The sequence below is a fragment of the Vulpes vulpes genome, chromosome 1 (genome assembly GCF_048418805.1).
Source record: "Vulpes vulpes isolate BD-2025 chromosome 1, VulVul3, whole genome shotgun sequence".
Classification (NCBI taxonomy): domain Eukaryota; kingdom Metazoa; phylum Chordata; class Mammalia; order Carnivora; family Canidae; genus Vulpes; species Vulpes vulpes.
This window is the reverse complement of record NC_132780.1, coordinates 135,755,041-135,769,134: the sequence shown is the minus strand read 5'-3', so window position 1 is coordinate 135,769,134 and position 14,094 is coordinate 135,755,041. Positions and strand designations below refer to the sequence as shown.

The window sequence follows — 14,094 nt, the reverse complement described above, 5'->3', positions numbered from 1 at the left end:
CTAACATAACATTGTATCAACTATACTTCAATAAAAATAAAAATAAATTATGTGTGGTGTCTAATTAAAAACAGGATACCACACATACTGCTTTGTAGTCTTATCAATCAGCATTTAATTAATGTCCTGTTATTTTTGAAAGGGAAAACAAAAATCCCAAACTAATGGCATGTTAAGAGCGTAAATTAAGGAACTCTATCATTCAATAATTTTTGATTTAGGCAGAAAATATGACAGCAATGAACAAGCTTGATAATTTTCCAATGGACACAAAGTATGCAGCAATGAGAAAAACAAAATCCTGTTTGAATATTGGCCTTTTCAAACACTTAACAGCCTCCCCAAGGTCCATTTTGAATTGAAAACAGTATGATAATATCAAGAAATAATAAAAGTGAACATGAAAATACTGTACAGAATCGTTTTCTCCCGGCTGACAAAAGCTAGTAACAGAAATACATTAATTATAACAATATTTTCTCCAAAGTATCAGAAACTAGCATCTAAGATTATTTTTTGTTTTTAAAGATTTTATTTATTTGGGAGAGAGGGAGAAAGGAGAAAGAGGGATCCCTGGGTGGTGCAGCGGTTTGGCGCCTGCCTTTGGCCCAGGGCGCGATCCTGGAGACCCGGGATCGAATCCCACATCGGGCTCCCGGTGCATGGAGCCTGCTTCTCCCTCTGCCTGTGTCTCTGCCTCTCTCTCTCTCTGTGTGACTATCATAAATAAAAATTAAAAAAAAAAAAAAAGAAAGAAAGAAAGGAGAAAGAGCAGGGGGAGGGGCAGAGAAAGAGGGAGAAGGAGACTCCCTGCTGAGCAGTGAGCCTGATGTGGGGCTCCACCCTGGCACTCCTGGATCATGACCTGAGCCAAAGGCAGACGCTTAATCAAGTGAGCTACCCAGGCACCCCTAAGATTACTCTTTTGAATAGGTACCCGAAAACAGATTCCTACAAAACTAAGTACACACCTAGCTCTAGAGTCTATTAGAATGTGCTTCTTATAGAACATGTATCATTTTATTTATTGTAATATTCTTTACCAATAATGAGACACAGGACACACGTAACCATGAAAACAAAGATAAACTTGCTTAACTATCTTCCCGCTAAGAAATACATATATTTGAAAAGTGACACTGAAACTAATTTTCAGAAAATTAAATAACTGCACCATATTTAAATAATTAGCTCATAATTTAAGAAACGTTTGTCTGTAGTTTTAATTCATCTTTAACTGACAAGAGATCTCTTATACTTTAGTTCTTCTATTCTTGTCCCTTTCTATAAAACAACATAAAAATGCATTGAAGTATTCCTTTTCTTTTTTTTTTTTTTTTTTTTTTACAGAAGTGTAGCTGACACATAATGTTATATTGGTTTCAGGTGTACAATACAACACAGTGATTGGACAAATCTGTATGTTACGCTGTGGTCACCCCTAGTGTAGCTACCATCTGTCAAACATACAGCACTATTACAGTATCATTGACTACATTCCCTATGCAGTACCCATCGTCCTCATAATTTATTCATCTCATACCTGGAAGCCTGTATTCATCTCATACCTGGAAGCCTGTATCTCCCACTCCCCTTTGCCCCTACTCTCTCCACTCTGGCAACCACCAGTTTATTCTTTGTATTTGTAAGTCTGTTTCTGCTTTTTATTAAAAGTATTCCCTTTCAAGAGAACTAATCTGTAATGTTAATGTTAACCAAATAAAAAAATTTCTTGTGCTGCAAATAATCATCTCTCCATATTTATGCCATCTTAAGTGAAACAGTATAATCAATTCACATCTACAATTTAAATAAATTGCTTACTTTGATTTCTCAATAAAGTGCTTTTGTCAGTCTATAAATAATAAACATTTTAGTGTCAGTTTTTAAAGGAAATTACTGAAAAGTATTAAACATTAAATACATACAGGACCAACTAGTTCTTTTTACACTGAGCACATGTTAAGTTTGTCTTCTGATAAGTAGCTATCATCAGTGTTACTCAGAGAACCTTCTGGCCCTTCAGACATATCTTCAGACTCCCTCATAAAGTATAAAATGGTGTATACATGATAGAAACTTCCTAGTCACCACAGTCCTCTATCCCCTACAGCAAGTATGTCTAAGGGCAGCAGATATAATGCCACACTGCTAAAGGAGTTACTTCAGTCAGTTCTTTAAAAATTTCTGCCTTTCCACTTATGATCATTCCATTTGATGTTTCTCTCAATCATACTTTTATTTAGCAAAACCATTCTGTGAAAAGCACTGCTGATATGGTAATACAAGAGGTCTTTGTCAATGAGATGCTAAATGTCCCAAAATATCGAAGACTAGTTAGTATCTAAATTGAGTTTGCAATTAAACAGAAAATAATACCATAGCCAATATCATTTCTACCTAAGAAGCAAGACAACTACCCTTTAGAGGCTATGCTTGACTTTTCATATGTATTTTTAACATAGCAGCAGATAATCAGATTAGTTCATACTTTGACACATAAAATCATACATTCAAACTATTCAAGAGTTCCAGATAAACAAAGGTTGCAAAAAATCAACTGGTTAGTCCTTTGTCTAAAGACAGAAAAGAAATATGTCCTATTTTCCAAAGAAAATTGGTTCCTGAATAACTCAATGACTTTCCAGTAAATTTCTGCAATTCAGTGGTTTTCAAACCACAAGTGGTTTTTAAACCATAACCCTGGTAATATATACTTACATCACAACCTATTATATATTACTTTCATTTATATATGTAACACAAAGGTTTCACAAAAACAATACTTGCCCTTAACGTTTGCACTGCACTGATTATTTTCTATCCTACTCAATTTTTTAAAACTCAATCAAGAGGCACTTGGGTGGCTCAGTCAGTTGAGCGCCTGCCTCTTCATTTCAGCTCAGGTGATGATCTCATGGGTGGTGAGATCAAGCCCCATGTCAGGTGGAGCTCAGTGGGGAGACTGAGGAGTTTCCATCTCCCTCTGCCCCTCCCCCCCAGCTCATGCTTGCTCTTTCTCTAAAATAAATAAATACATCTTTTTTTAAAAAATGCTAAAAGTGTTTGTTCACCATAATTATAAATACCATGTCATGAAATTTTGTGGCTTTCTATTATAGATATTTACTGATTCTTTTAGTAAAGTCATACAAATATAAAAATGTTTAATAAAAGAAAAGGATAATACGAAAGAATATTATTTAGGGTATTATCAAAAGGGTAGAAAAGCTAAGTGGACCAAAAAAGATGCTCATGTAGCTTTAAAAATTAGAAAGGTTAAAAAAAAAATTAGAAAGGTTTGTGGCAAGATGAATTGATAATTTACATTCAAGAATGCTTAAATACCATCCTTTTCAATTGTTTAGACATTCTTTCCATAATTTCAAATGAATTACAAATCTGTTAAATTATATCCTTTCTTTAGAGGTAATATAAAAATAATTAACACTCTCAAATGGGAAGGATAATATATCAACTCAAAGGTGGGAATATTCCTTATCCAAACTGAAAGTGTTTCTACAGATAGCCTTAGTCAGAGAATTATGATTCAAGGAAAGAAAATACTAAACATGTAAAAGAGGGATTGACAAGTAGAAAATAGCAAACACTTATGGTAATGGAGAAATATATACTATAGTACAATTAACTTTTCCTGTTTTGTTTTTTTTTTAAGACTACATAGTAACCTCAGATAACAAGAATCCAGAAGAGCATCTTTAATCCACTGTACCTCAAATCCTAACACTAGAGTCAGTCATTTTTTGGTGCCTCCCCAGAATACTTCCTTTAAATATCCTTCTGATTATCGCATAAGAAAATCTTGGATGATAAGGGTCTTCAGGTCAAAGGCGCTTTAAGGTTAAAAGTAGCATACTGCACAACTGGGTGGTGGGGGACCTCCAAATGGCCTAAAATGATTTCAGCCAGGCCAAACCAGATTCAAAATGCCAAAAAATAAAAACAATATCCTCCCATTTCAAAGAGAGGAATTTTGGTTAAGCAGCAAGCTGTTAAGAATAGCAAATCCAGCCAGGCTGGATACTCTTCTACGTTCATGCAAATGGCTGATACAGACATTTCTTGTTCTAACAATATGGAGAAACATTATTATTTTGTGTATCATTTACCGGCAAAATTAATAATTCAAGGTTTTTTAGCAACTTTCACTTCCCATATACTCATTTCCTTTCCCTTCTGATTCCCTTTCTCTAATCTCAAACTGCCCAGGAATGTTTTATAAAGAAAAGGGATAATAATCTGAAGTGATAGTAGTTATTGGGACATCCGCTCACCATTTGGCAGAATATTTCATCAGAGGCAGTCATCAAATTAACTATAAATTAGCAACCACAGTTGCTCACCTAATACTCCACTATCTCAACAAGCAACAAGGTTTTAAACATATTTATATTCACTTCAATTTTACATAAACAAGTTACAACTCATTTTTCTACCACATATATTCTGAAAAGCAATCTTGAAAAATAACTAACCTAATGGGACACAACAGTTGTTTTTAAAGTGATTATTCCATCTTTTAAAAGCATATTGTATACTTTATGGTATATTCTTTAAAAGAGTACTTAAAATCACAGCAGCTTTGGCTAAAATAATCTTTGTGTGTTGTTGTACACATCTCATGCCTCTGCTGCAATAATGTATTTCTATACTCTATTTTCATACAGGAATGAAATCCACAAATATGTCTGTAAAGTTCAATGACTTTTCTTCTGTATTTCAAAAAGAATTCCAAATGCCACCTCCACAAGCAGGATGTTACTAGTCATTCCTTTCAAATGATGTTGAGGAAATTAAAAATATGGGGATGAAAATAAAGAGGAAAAAAAGAGTATTTTCTTTACACACGTGAAAATACTTAATATTTTTAAAAGCAAAAAGCGGGATCCCTGGGTGGAGCAGTGGTTTAGCGCCTGCCTTTGGCCCAGGGCGCGATCCTGGAGGCCTAGGATCGAATCCCACATCGGGCTCCCAGTGCATGGAGCCTGCTTCTCCCTCTGCCTGTGTCTCTGTCTCTCTCTCTCTCTCTCACTGTGTGCCTATCATAAATAAATAAAAATTTAAAAAATAAAAAATAAAAAATAAATAAAAGCAAAAAGCAAAAATGACAAAGCTGTGTAAAGAGTAAATGGACACAGATCACCAGAGAGACAATAATTAATTATAAATATAAAAAAATCCAACTGCAAGTACAAAGAAATGCAAAGACCATAGCTGAACTATCTTCACTGGTAATTTTTTAAATTTTGTATTTAGTTAGGGACAAATACAGTTCTTTGACTATTTGATGTGAGCCCCTTTTCTCAAAGGTGCCTGACCTTCTCCCAAAGCCACACTTTACTGAATTACAAGGGGAAGCTATCTCTATATGGAGACAGTCATCAATCTAATACATGTTTTGTCTCATTGCTACTTTCATCTTTTCTGTAAAATTTAAAATCTCACCAGTAAGGAAGCATTTCTTCATATCTGTAATTGAGACATGTAGAGCAAAAAAGAATACATTCATTTAATGGCAGAGATATTGTTAAAAGTTGGATAAAACTTACCAATATTTTTTTCCTTTTAAAGATCTAAAGTATTTGAGAAATTCCAAACTTTTAACAAACTGCCAGCCTCCTCAACCCCCCCAAAATCCCTCCCACCTATCCCCTAGTTTAGGCATAAATATAAAGAACTAAAGCCTAAGTATGATTACTTTCTTGCCCAAATAACATAATGAATAGAAAGTGAAAACGGACAAAGATTCTCTCCTTGATCAATCTCTAACCAGGCTCTTCGAGACTTCTCGAGTAGGACTCAGTCTTGGCCTATAAAAACTACAGACTCTAACCCCAATTGGTTTCATCCACCCACTTCCCAAACATTAAAATATTTAAACAAACACTAACAGTTTCTAACAACTCAAGGCCCCAAAACCCTAGGATGACCCTAGCCCCTCTTAAAGTGCCTGCCTGAGAAAGCTCAAGGCTGTCAAAAGAATTTAAGGTTTTCTAGGTAAGACACCTGTCTACAGGCCTCTGACCACCCCATCTTAGACCATTTAGTAAAAAGGGTTTGCAATTATAAATCCTTCCTCTGTCCCTATGAAATGCATATTTATCTCCTAAATCTCAGGAGTCCCTGTCTCAAGGACATGAAAGCCATGCAATGCATGCATGATGATGCAACCATCAGGAAGGATAAGGCCTCAGTTTCTCAGTCTCAATAGGAGAACTAAATCCAAACTTCCAGGATAGTCAGCTTAAAGACACAATCAACCTACCTAGTCATTATTTACACTGACAAACCTTTAAATTTTTTTTTTACTTCCCTGACTCTATGAGCCAAGCTAGCAACCCTCCTTACTCCCTCATTCTCCACTTAAAACGCCCATTTACCTTTGCACAAATCAAAGTTGTGTTCAGTTCAAAGTGAACTCTTCATATTGTTATATATTACTGATTAAAATCTGTTCTTAGCACTTTAGTGTCCAGCTTTATCTTTGACAAATAGAAAAGGTTAAACATAGCTCAGTACAGACTTAGTTATTTTATAGAAGATCATTAGATATAAAATTATTTTTTTAAATGAAGGTTAAATTCATGTAGGAGTCATAATTTAAGGAGTCAATCAATCAGCCTTTGGGCTGTTAGCAGACATCAAGCCCAAGCCCTTCATGTTACAGATAATGACTCTAAAGGTCCAAAGAGATTAAGTGATTTACCCAAGATGATTTTAAGAAGGGACTGGATTCTAGGGCTAATTCAACATGGTTCTCTTCCTGACTCCAACATGAAAATATCCTTTCTCTTATATTCTCATTGGTAAAAGGAATATTTACCATTAATATTTCAAGTCCAGATCAGAGATGAACATGTATTACCCTACTACAACACAAGTTTTTACAGTTCCACTCTATGCTGACAACTGTACACTATGCAAAGTTTGTTGGGTTCAAGTACACAGACTATTTCATTTCACTCAGGGAAGGCTGTTTCAATAGTCCTAGGCAAATATACGAAGCACCTTGGTAAGGAGAAATTACTTTCACATACAAGCAAAGAAAGCAAAACCCCATGCATAAATACAAAGGAAGGCCAAACTATGTGGATAGTCTTAAAATCAAAAGGAGAAAAATTTAAGAACCCTTTTTCTGCACTTACCAGCAAAGCATTTGGAACAGAGGTTCATAGTCTTGCTGGACCTGGGGCAAAAAAAAAGAAAAAAAAGAAAGAAGAGCTAAAAATTCAGTATTACTCTAATGAAAACATAAAGATGTTTGAAATGTAAGCAAGAATCTCCTGGCCATGCAACTGAACTAATAAACTAATGCTAAGTCCCTAACCAGCCACCCTCTCCCACAAGGAAATGAAAACAAATAAAACAACAAAAACACACGCTTTGTTATCAGTGTGTTAACCAATGCTTTATTTTTTGGAATTTGCAAAATTCAGAAATTATGTAGCAGAAAAGTTCAGAATTACTCTAACATGTCTAGAAGATGACACAGGAATCATTTGTCCCACATGATTACCGTATTCTGTTCACACTGGAAATATACCATAAGTACTATTATCACTGTAGACAACAAAAATTTTGTCTGTAAAGGAATAAAACTTTCTACTCAGATACACACTCAAACTTATCTCCACAGCATTATTTGAATTTTTCTCTCTTCTTTCCCTTAATTCTAGTCCTATTTCAGATCGTCACATTATGACCCTGTTGTTTAAAATTCTTTCTTCAGATGTTCCCAATCAAATTATTTTTCATGTCCTTTCATCTGTTAATAATAGCTACAATTCACTGAATACTAACTTTGACAGGCACACTTAACATACATTATTTTATAACTTTCCCCCTATCCGTGAGATGGGTATTACCATATTGCTTTGCTTTAAAAATACACTTTTAGAAAAATCACATTAAAATTTCTACAACCAGGAAACATCACAATTGGTTACAAATGATGAATAAATTAATGAGGAAATGTTCCTACCACCTCCTCTTAGGTGTTATTAAATTGAGTGATCTTCGGAAATCAAGGACAGTCTCATCTCCATTTGACAGGCAAGCAGCTTGCCCAAGGTCACAGAGCTAGGGAACTACAGAGGAAATATATGACCTTGGGTTTGAGCTACTGCCAAAGACCAGGCCTTGTTCACAGCATAACACAGCACAGGGCACTACAAAGCAGCCCAGGCCACATCGTGGTGGGCAATCAATTAACTTGTCTATTAAGTACTTCTCATTGCTGTTTCCCTTCCTGATTCTCTCCCAAGTGGACTCATTCATAAAGATTTCTTCCCCAAACCTAGAATACTCTATGTTGGATAAGCTGACCTATTTACAGCCTCATTCATCAGCAACTCCCCTCCCAATATTTTAGTCTTTGCCCAGAGGTGTTCCTATACAAAATAAGCCAACTTTCTTCTGCCCTCCTTAGTAAATTCTACAATTAAAGTCTCCCTCAGGAAGTATTCCCTGATAGCTGTGGTTGTTTTCCAAAGTACTGGAACCCAAGACCTCAGGGCAAGTAATTGTCATACAGTGACAAAACTGGGGTAGAGGGCAGGGGTCCACTACTTCCCTTTCCCAAAAGAGAAGCTATGTTAACAGGTGGGTCTTTCTTTAGGACTCGGCTTAATATAAAGACATCAAAAGCAGTAAGGAAATTTTGAGTAACAATAAATGAATAAAAATGAATAAAGAGACAAAAAGATGTCATTAATTGTGGAATCTAACATTTATTACATGCCTACTATGTGGTAAGCATACCAGGATGCCTTCAACCTCACTTTACCAAAAGAGGAGAGAGAGGCTTCCAGGTTATATAACTTTCCAAAGATTACAGAACAAGTAAATGGATGAACCTAATCTGCCTAACCCCAAAGCCTGTGTTCTTTTCACCATGCCAAACTAGGGCCTCTGCCCCCAATACAGAAGCGGAAGGGTACACATAAGCCCCAAGTCAGTACTCTGGTAATTTAGAAAAATGGTCCCATAAGTAGAGATTTAATGATTGTCAGGTAAGCTCCCTAGAAAGCAAATCTTTTCATCAGGAGGAAGTCCAATCCCTGCCCTCCCTTCCAAATATACATACACATGAACACACAGGGAAGCACCCTTAGGTTGCCAGGTATTTTAGTTCCAAATGAAAGAGAACTGAGGATGAAGGAATTTCTTTGTTATTAGAAATCCCCCCAGGTAAGCAAGTGTCTCCCACATTGGTTGCTATCTTTTGTCCATGTGGTAACATGGAGAGCAAGAGGTATAACTTGCTTACCACTTGCACTGCTGCCCATTGTCCAGCAAGAATCATGGAAAGTGTGCAGAGAGCCAATGAGGGCAGCTCAGCACCAAGCGTGCAGTTTTACCATCTGTGTTTCACAAAGCTGGTTAAAAAAAAAAAAAAAAAAAAAAAGGCAAAACAGCCTTTTTCTCTGCATCCCCTTCTCTCTCGTCAGAGAATTTAATACCCACTATACTTAGATCTTACTAAATGACATCCATTCCACTTTCTGAAGAGGACTTTTCCAGCAACATGCTCATCAGTCAGGTTATGAAAGAAATAATACAGCTACTGATATTATTAATCAAAACAGAGATGTATGAAATCTAAAATATGCTGGGCTTTGGCTATAGAAATAATGGCCACTGGTAATGCCAACTTGGATCATATAGTTCTGTAACACAGAACTTGAAAGAACTGGCAGAGGGTTTTGAGATCTTTTCTCCTTTCTCATGTTCAACATGTAAAACTTGAAGCTAACAACATGCATACAACTACTGATTGCTCATAGAAAGGCAATGTGATCAACTTGCAGTCTTGAAACAGATAATAGAGTTCTCTGACAACAAACATGAAAGATAAAGAGGATTCTCTTAGGTCCCATTGCTCCAAAGAAACTGCTCTTTCTGACATCTCCAAGGGCTACCAGGTTTCTAAAACCGAGGATTAGTAGGATAAATAATGGCCACCCAAAGAGATCAAATCCTAATCCCTGGAATTTATCTTATCTAGAAAAAAGGTCTTTGCAGACAAATTAAAGATTGTGAATTTACCCTGTATTATCGAAGTTGGCCCTAAATGATATAAGTGTTTCTGAGAAAGGGCAAAGGGAGTTTGGAGAGATGCACAAAAGAAAAGGTGGTATCAAGATGGAGGAAAGGGCTGTGGGAATATGGTCACAAACCCAGGAATGCTGGGACAGCTAGTAGAAGGTGGAAGAGGCTGGGAACTGATTCTCCCCTGGAGCCCCACAGAGAATAAAGCAGCCCTGACAGATTAGGGACTTTCAGCCTCCAGAATTTAAGAGAATATATCTCTGTTGGTTTAATCCAATTTGTGGTAGTTTGTTACAGCAGCCTCACAAAACAAATACACAGAATTAGGTCTCTGATCTCCTCTCACTCCCTCCCCTACTGAACAGCATTCATCCAGATGCATCTCTCTTGAAACTCTTTACTCCTGCCTTCTTCTGCCTCTCTTCCTCTGCCCTTGCCCCTGCTTATGCTCACTTGTTCTCTTTATTCCTCTCTCAAAAACATTTTTTAATATAAAATAAATTAAATTAAATTGTGCTATTTCTTGCTTAATGCTACCTAAATTTCCTATTGCATTTATTTTTTTTTTAATTTTTATTTATTTATGATAGGAACACAGTGAGAGAGAGAGGCAGAGACACAGGCAGAGGGAGAAGGAGGCTCCATGCACCGGGAGCCCGACGTGGGATTCGATCCCGGATCTCCAGGATCGCGCCCTGGGCCAAAGGCAGGCGCCAAACCGCTGCGCCACCCAGGGATCCCTCCTATTGCATTTAAAACAAAATTCAAACATCTTTCCAAAATTATGAAGTGCCCTCATGGTCTCACTCTGCCTACCTCCCTCCACTTCTCTTCACTTCTTACCATTTTGCTCCCCTCATTTACCACATTCCAACCACAATGGCCTTTTTTCTTTTCTTAGAATGTGCTGTAGAGCTCTTGCCCATGCTGTTTCCTCCACCCTTAAATCACAGTAAAAATAGCTCTTTCTTGTCACTCACATCCTGGATTCAAACCCCCTCCTCCAAAGCCTTCATCTGCCCTCCCCCCAATTTAAATCAGTCCCTTTTCTTGTTTTCTTTTAGCAAATGACCCTTTAGGTCACTCGTGTTCGGTACACAACAGGCACCCAATATTTGTTAAATAAAGAAATGAATCCCCTTCTCCTGAAACATGAAATGTGAAAACCTAAGTAGATTTTAAAAATGTATTTTGTAAAGGTCATTCAAACACCATCGGGAAGAAAGGGCATCCACAACTCCTGTAACTGCCAGCCTATCATTTCTCAGGAGCTCTATCATACTGTATTACCCACAACTGGTAGATAATGCCACCCTGTGTACCCAGCCATGATTTGTCACTGAGGAGATAACAGGTGGCAGACACTTTCAGAAGTTTCTTTCCAATGAAATGGAGTTGGGAAGAAACCAGCGTCAATTTTTCTCTCTTTCCAATAAATAATGTTTAACGGTATTTTCTAGTTTTGAAAACACATGGCTCTTGTACAAATTTAGAAAAAGAACATAAGCATTTAAGTGAAAATCAAAGATTACTGTTAATCCAACCCCCCAAAATGAGAATTGTTAACATTTTGACATAATTCCTTCTTATCCTATGGCTAGATATAGATAATTAAGAATTTATTATACTTAACAGTGTTGGTAAAGTTGTGTGATATGTTCACAAGTGTGTATTTTATTATGCTTTATGACATATAAGCATATTTTCTTTGCATAAATATTTCATATTAAAAATGCAAATTTCATTTATTTTATATTTACTATTTCCCATGTCAGTAAGTATTCTTCAAAAACATGTTTGTTGCTCTCTAAGAGTCTAGTACATACTAATACTGTAATTTATTTAGTTACTTGTTTACTGTTGGATGTTTATTCTTTGCCCCAGATTTTTCCTATTATAAATATTCCCATAATGAGCATTTGAAGACATAAATCTTTGGATAACTTTCATTAAAACTGATTCTTAGGAGAATTACTAGATAAAAAAAATATGATTTTGGTAAGTACTGCCAAATTACTTACCAGATAATCTCTAACAATTTATGCTGTCATCAAAAGGATCTGAAAGTACTTTTTTCAATAAACTCTCACCAACATTAACTATTATTACTTTCAAGATTTTGCTTGATGGGAGAAATGGCTATCTTACTTTAATCATGTGTTTTCTTTTGAAATTAAAGTTTCCCAATTTTGAAAGATATTAACTTTTTAATGAAGAATAAATTGATTTCCAAGTAATTTATCTTGGGAAATTAAAATAATATTCCTAATTTCTGAAAACTCTAGAAACATTTTATTTATAATGTTTTCTTGCCATCCATACAACACTACTATCTCTTACCACCCAGGAAAACACAAACATGCTAGGTTCCACCCACAAAGTATTTTAATATAAATGTGGAAATAAGAAAACATGTTACCATGTCAGTGTTCCTTAACAATACCTTTTTGGGGGCAGCCCGGGTGGCTCAGCGGTTTAGTGCCGCCTTCAGCCCAGGGCATGATCCTGGAGACCCAGGATCGAGTCCCATGTCAGGCTCCCTGCATGGAGCCTGAATCTCCTTCTGCCTGTGTCTCTGCCTCTCTGTCTCTGTGTCTCTCATGAATAAATATAAAATCTTTTTTTAAAAAATATTTTTAGTCCAACAATGAGGAATAAACTAAGGCACAGAAAAAATTTAAGAGTCAAAAGGGAAATATAGTCCTAAAAGAATTTAGGCTACAAAGGAGTTTCTTTTCTTTTCTTTTTTTTTTTTAAAGTAATCCCTGTACCCAACATGGGGCTCAAACTCACAATCCCGAAATCAAGAATCACACACTCCACCAACTAAACCAGCCAGGTGCCCCAATGGGGTTTCCTTCTTAATGAAGAGAACTAATCTGTTAGAACCAACTAGTCACATTTCCTAGTTCCTTCTTTAATAACCTAAAAGAAGGAGAGGAGGAGAGGGAAAGAGAAGAAAGGCAAGAAGAAGTTGGAAGGCAAGGGAGGGAGAAGGACAGGAAGAAAGAGAAGGTAAAATTAAATAACAATGCTTCCTCCACTCTAAAAACCATTCCAGTTGCCTAGAAGTAAGATTAGATGTTTAAAGACTAGTAACAATCTATGTGCCACCCCATACACTTACAGCCAGAAAGTCTAACTAACTTCCTACAACTGCTAGAAACCAAGAAACAGTTCTACTAAACCATCACTCTTTGCTCACCCCAGGCAAACAAGAAAAAGTCCAGTTTAAACAGATGACATCATAGCTGGCAATGATGAAGGAGGTTTTCAACAGTGCATCCAGCCTGTTTGAACTGTTACATATCACTCTAAATCATTCAGACAATGTCTGCAAAGTTTTCTTTTTAAGGGAATATTAAAAAGGAAAAGATGGAACTGTTAATAAGGGGAATGAGTTTCTAGAATGTAGCAATATAGGTTGTACTACTTGAATACATAATATCAATTTAACAACTTAGATTCCAGTTGGGGTACTGTAATGGGATAGTGTCTTAACATTTTACACCCAAATTCAAGGACAGCAAGGACACAACACACCCTATAGTTTTGTGTTTGAAGTCCCTGCACTAAACAATATATAAATAAAAAACAAGTCACCTTATCATCTGTGGCCCTGCACACATTACTAAGAGCTTAATCCAGCACTATCTAAATATCTAGTAAAAAGGAAGACAAAATAAAAACATGTAAAAGCCAGCACAGGAAAGGAGGAAAAAATACAAGGAACTAAATAAAAATACCAAATAATTTTTCCACACAGGAGAAACTAATGTCACTACCAATTCTAACACACAATGGTATACAGTGGCTACAGCTGTCTTAGTATATATGCCCAAACATAAGGAACGGATTTCTTCCCTAAAATTATCTGTCCAAAACAAAAAGAGAGATGAGAGAGGAGAGACGAGGGGAGGGGAGATGAGGGGAGACAAGGGGAGACGAGGGGAGAGGAGAGGAGAGGAAGAAGAAAGAAAAGGAATTTCGAGGCTGGCATGAATAATTTTATACTAAATACCA

At 36.3% G+C, this 14,094-nt stretch overlaps 1 protein-coding gene across 2 annotated transcripts in view; it reads right to left on the bottom strand.

Moving 5' to 3' along the window:
* The window catches only part of ZFAND3 (zinc finger AN1-type containing 3), a 325,210-nt gene that overhangs the window by 215,915 nt on the left and 95,201 nt on the right, over positions 1-14,094 (bottom strand). For both annotated transcript variants that reach the window (XM_072731513.1, XM_072731506.1), the window contains exon 2: positions 7,167-7,207. In XM_072731513.1, the coding sequence (XP_072587614.1) occupies positions 7,167-7,194 (28 nt within the window). In that variant the 5' untranslated portion in view covers positions 7,195-7,207. The remainder of the gene's footprint in view (positions 1-7,166; positions 7,208-14,094) is intronic.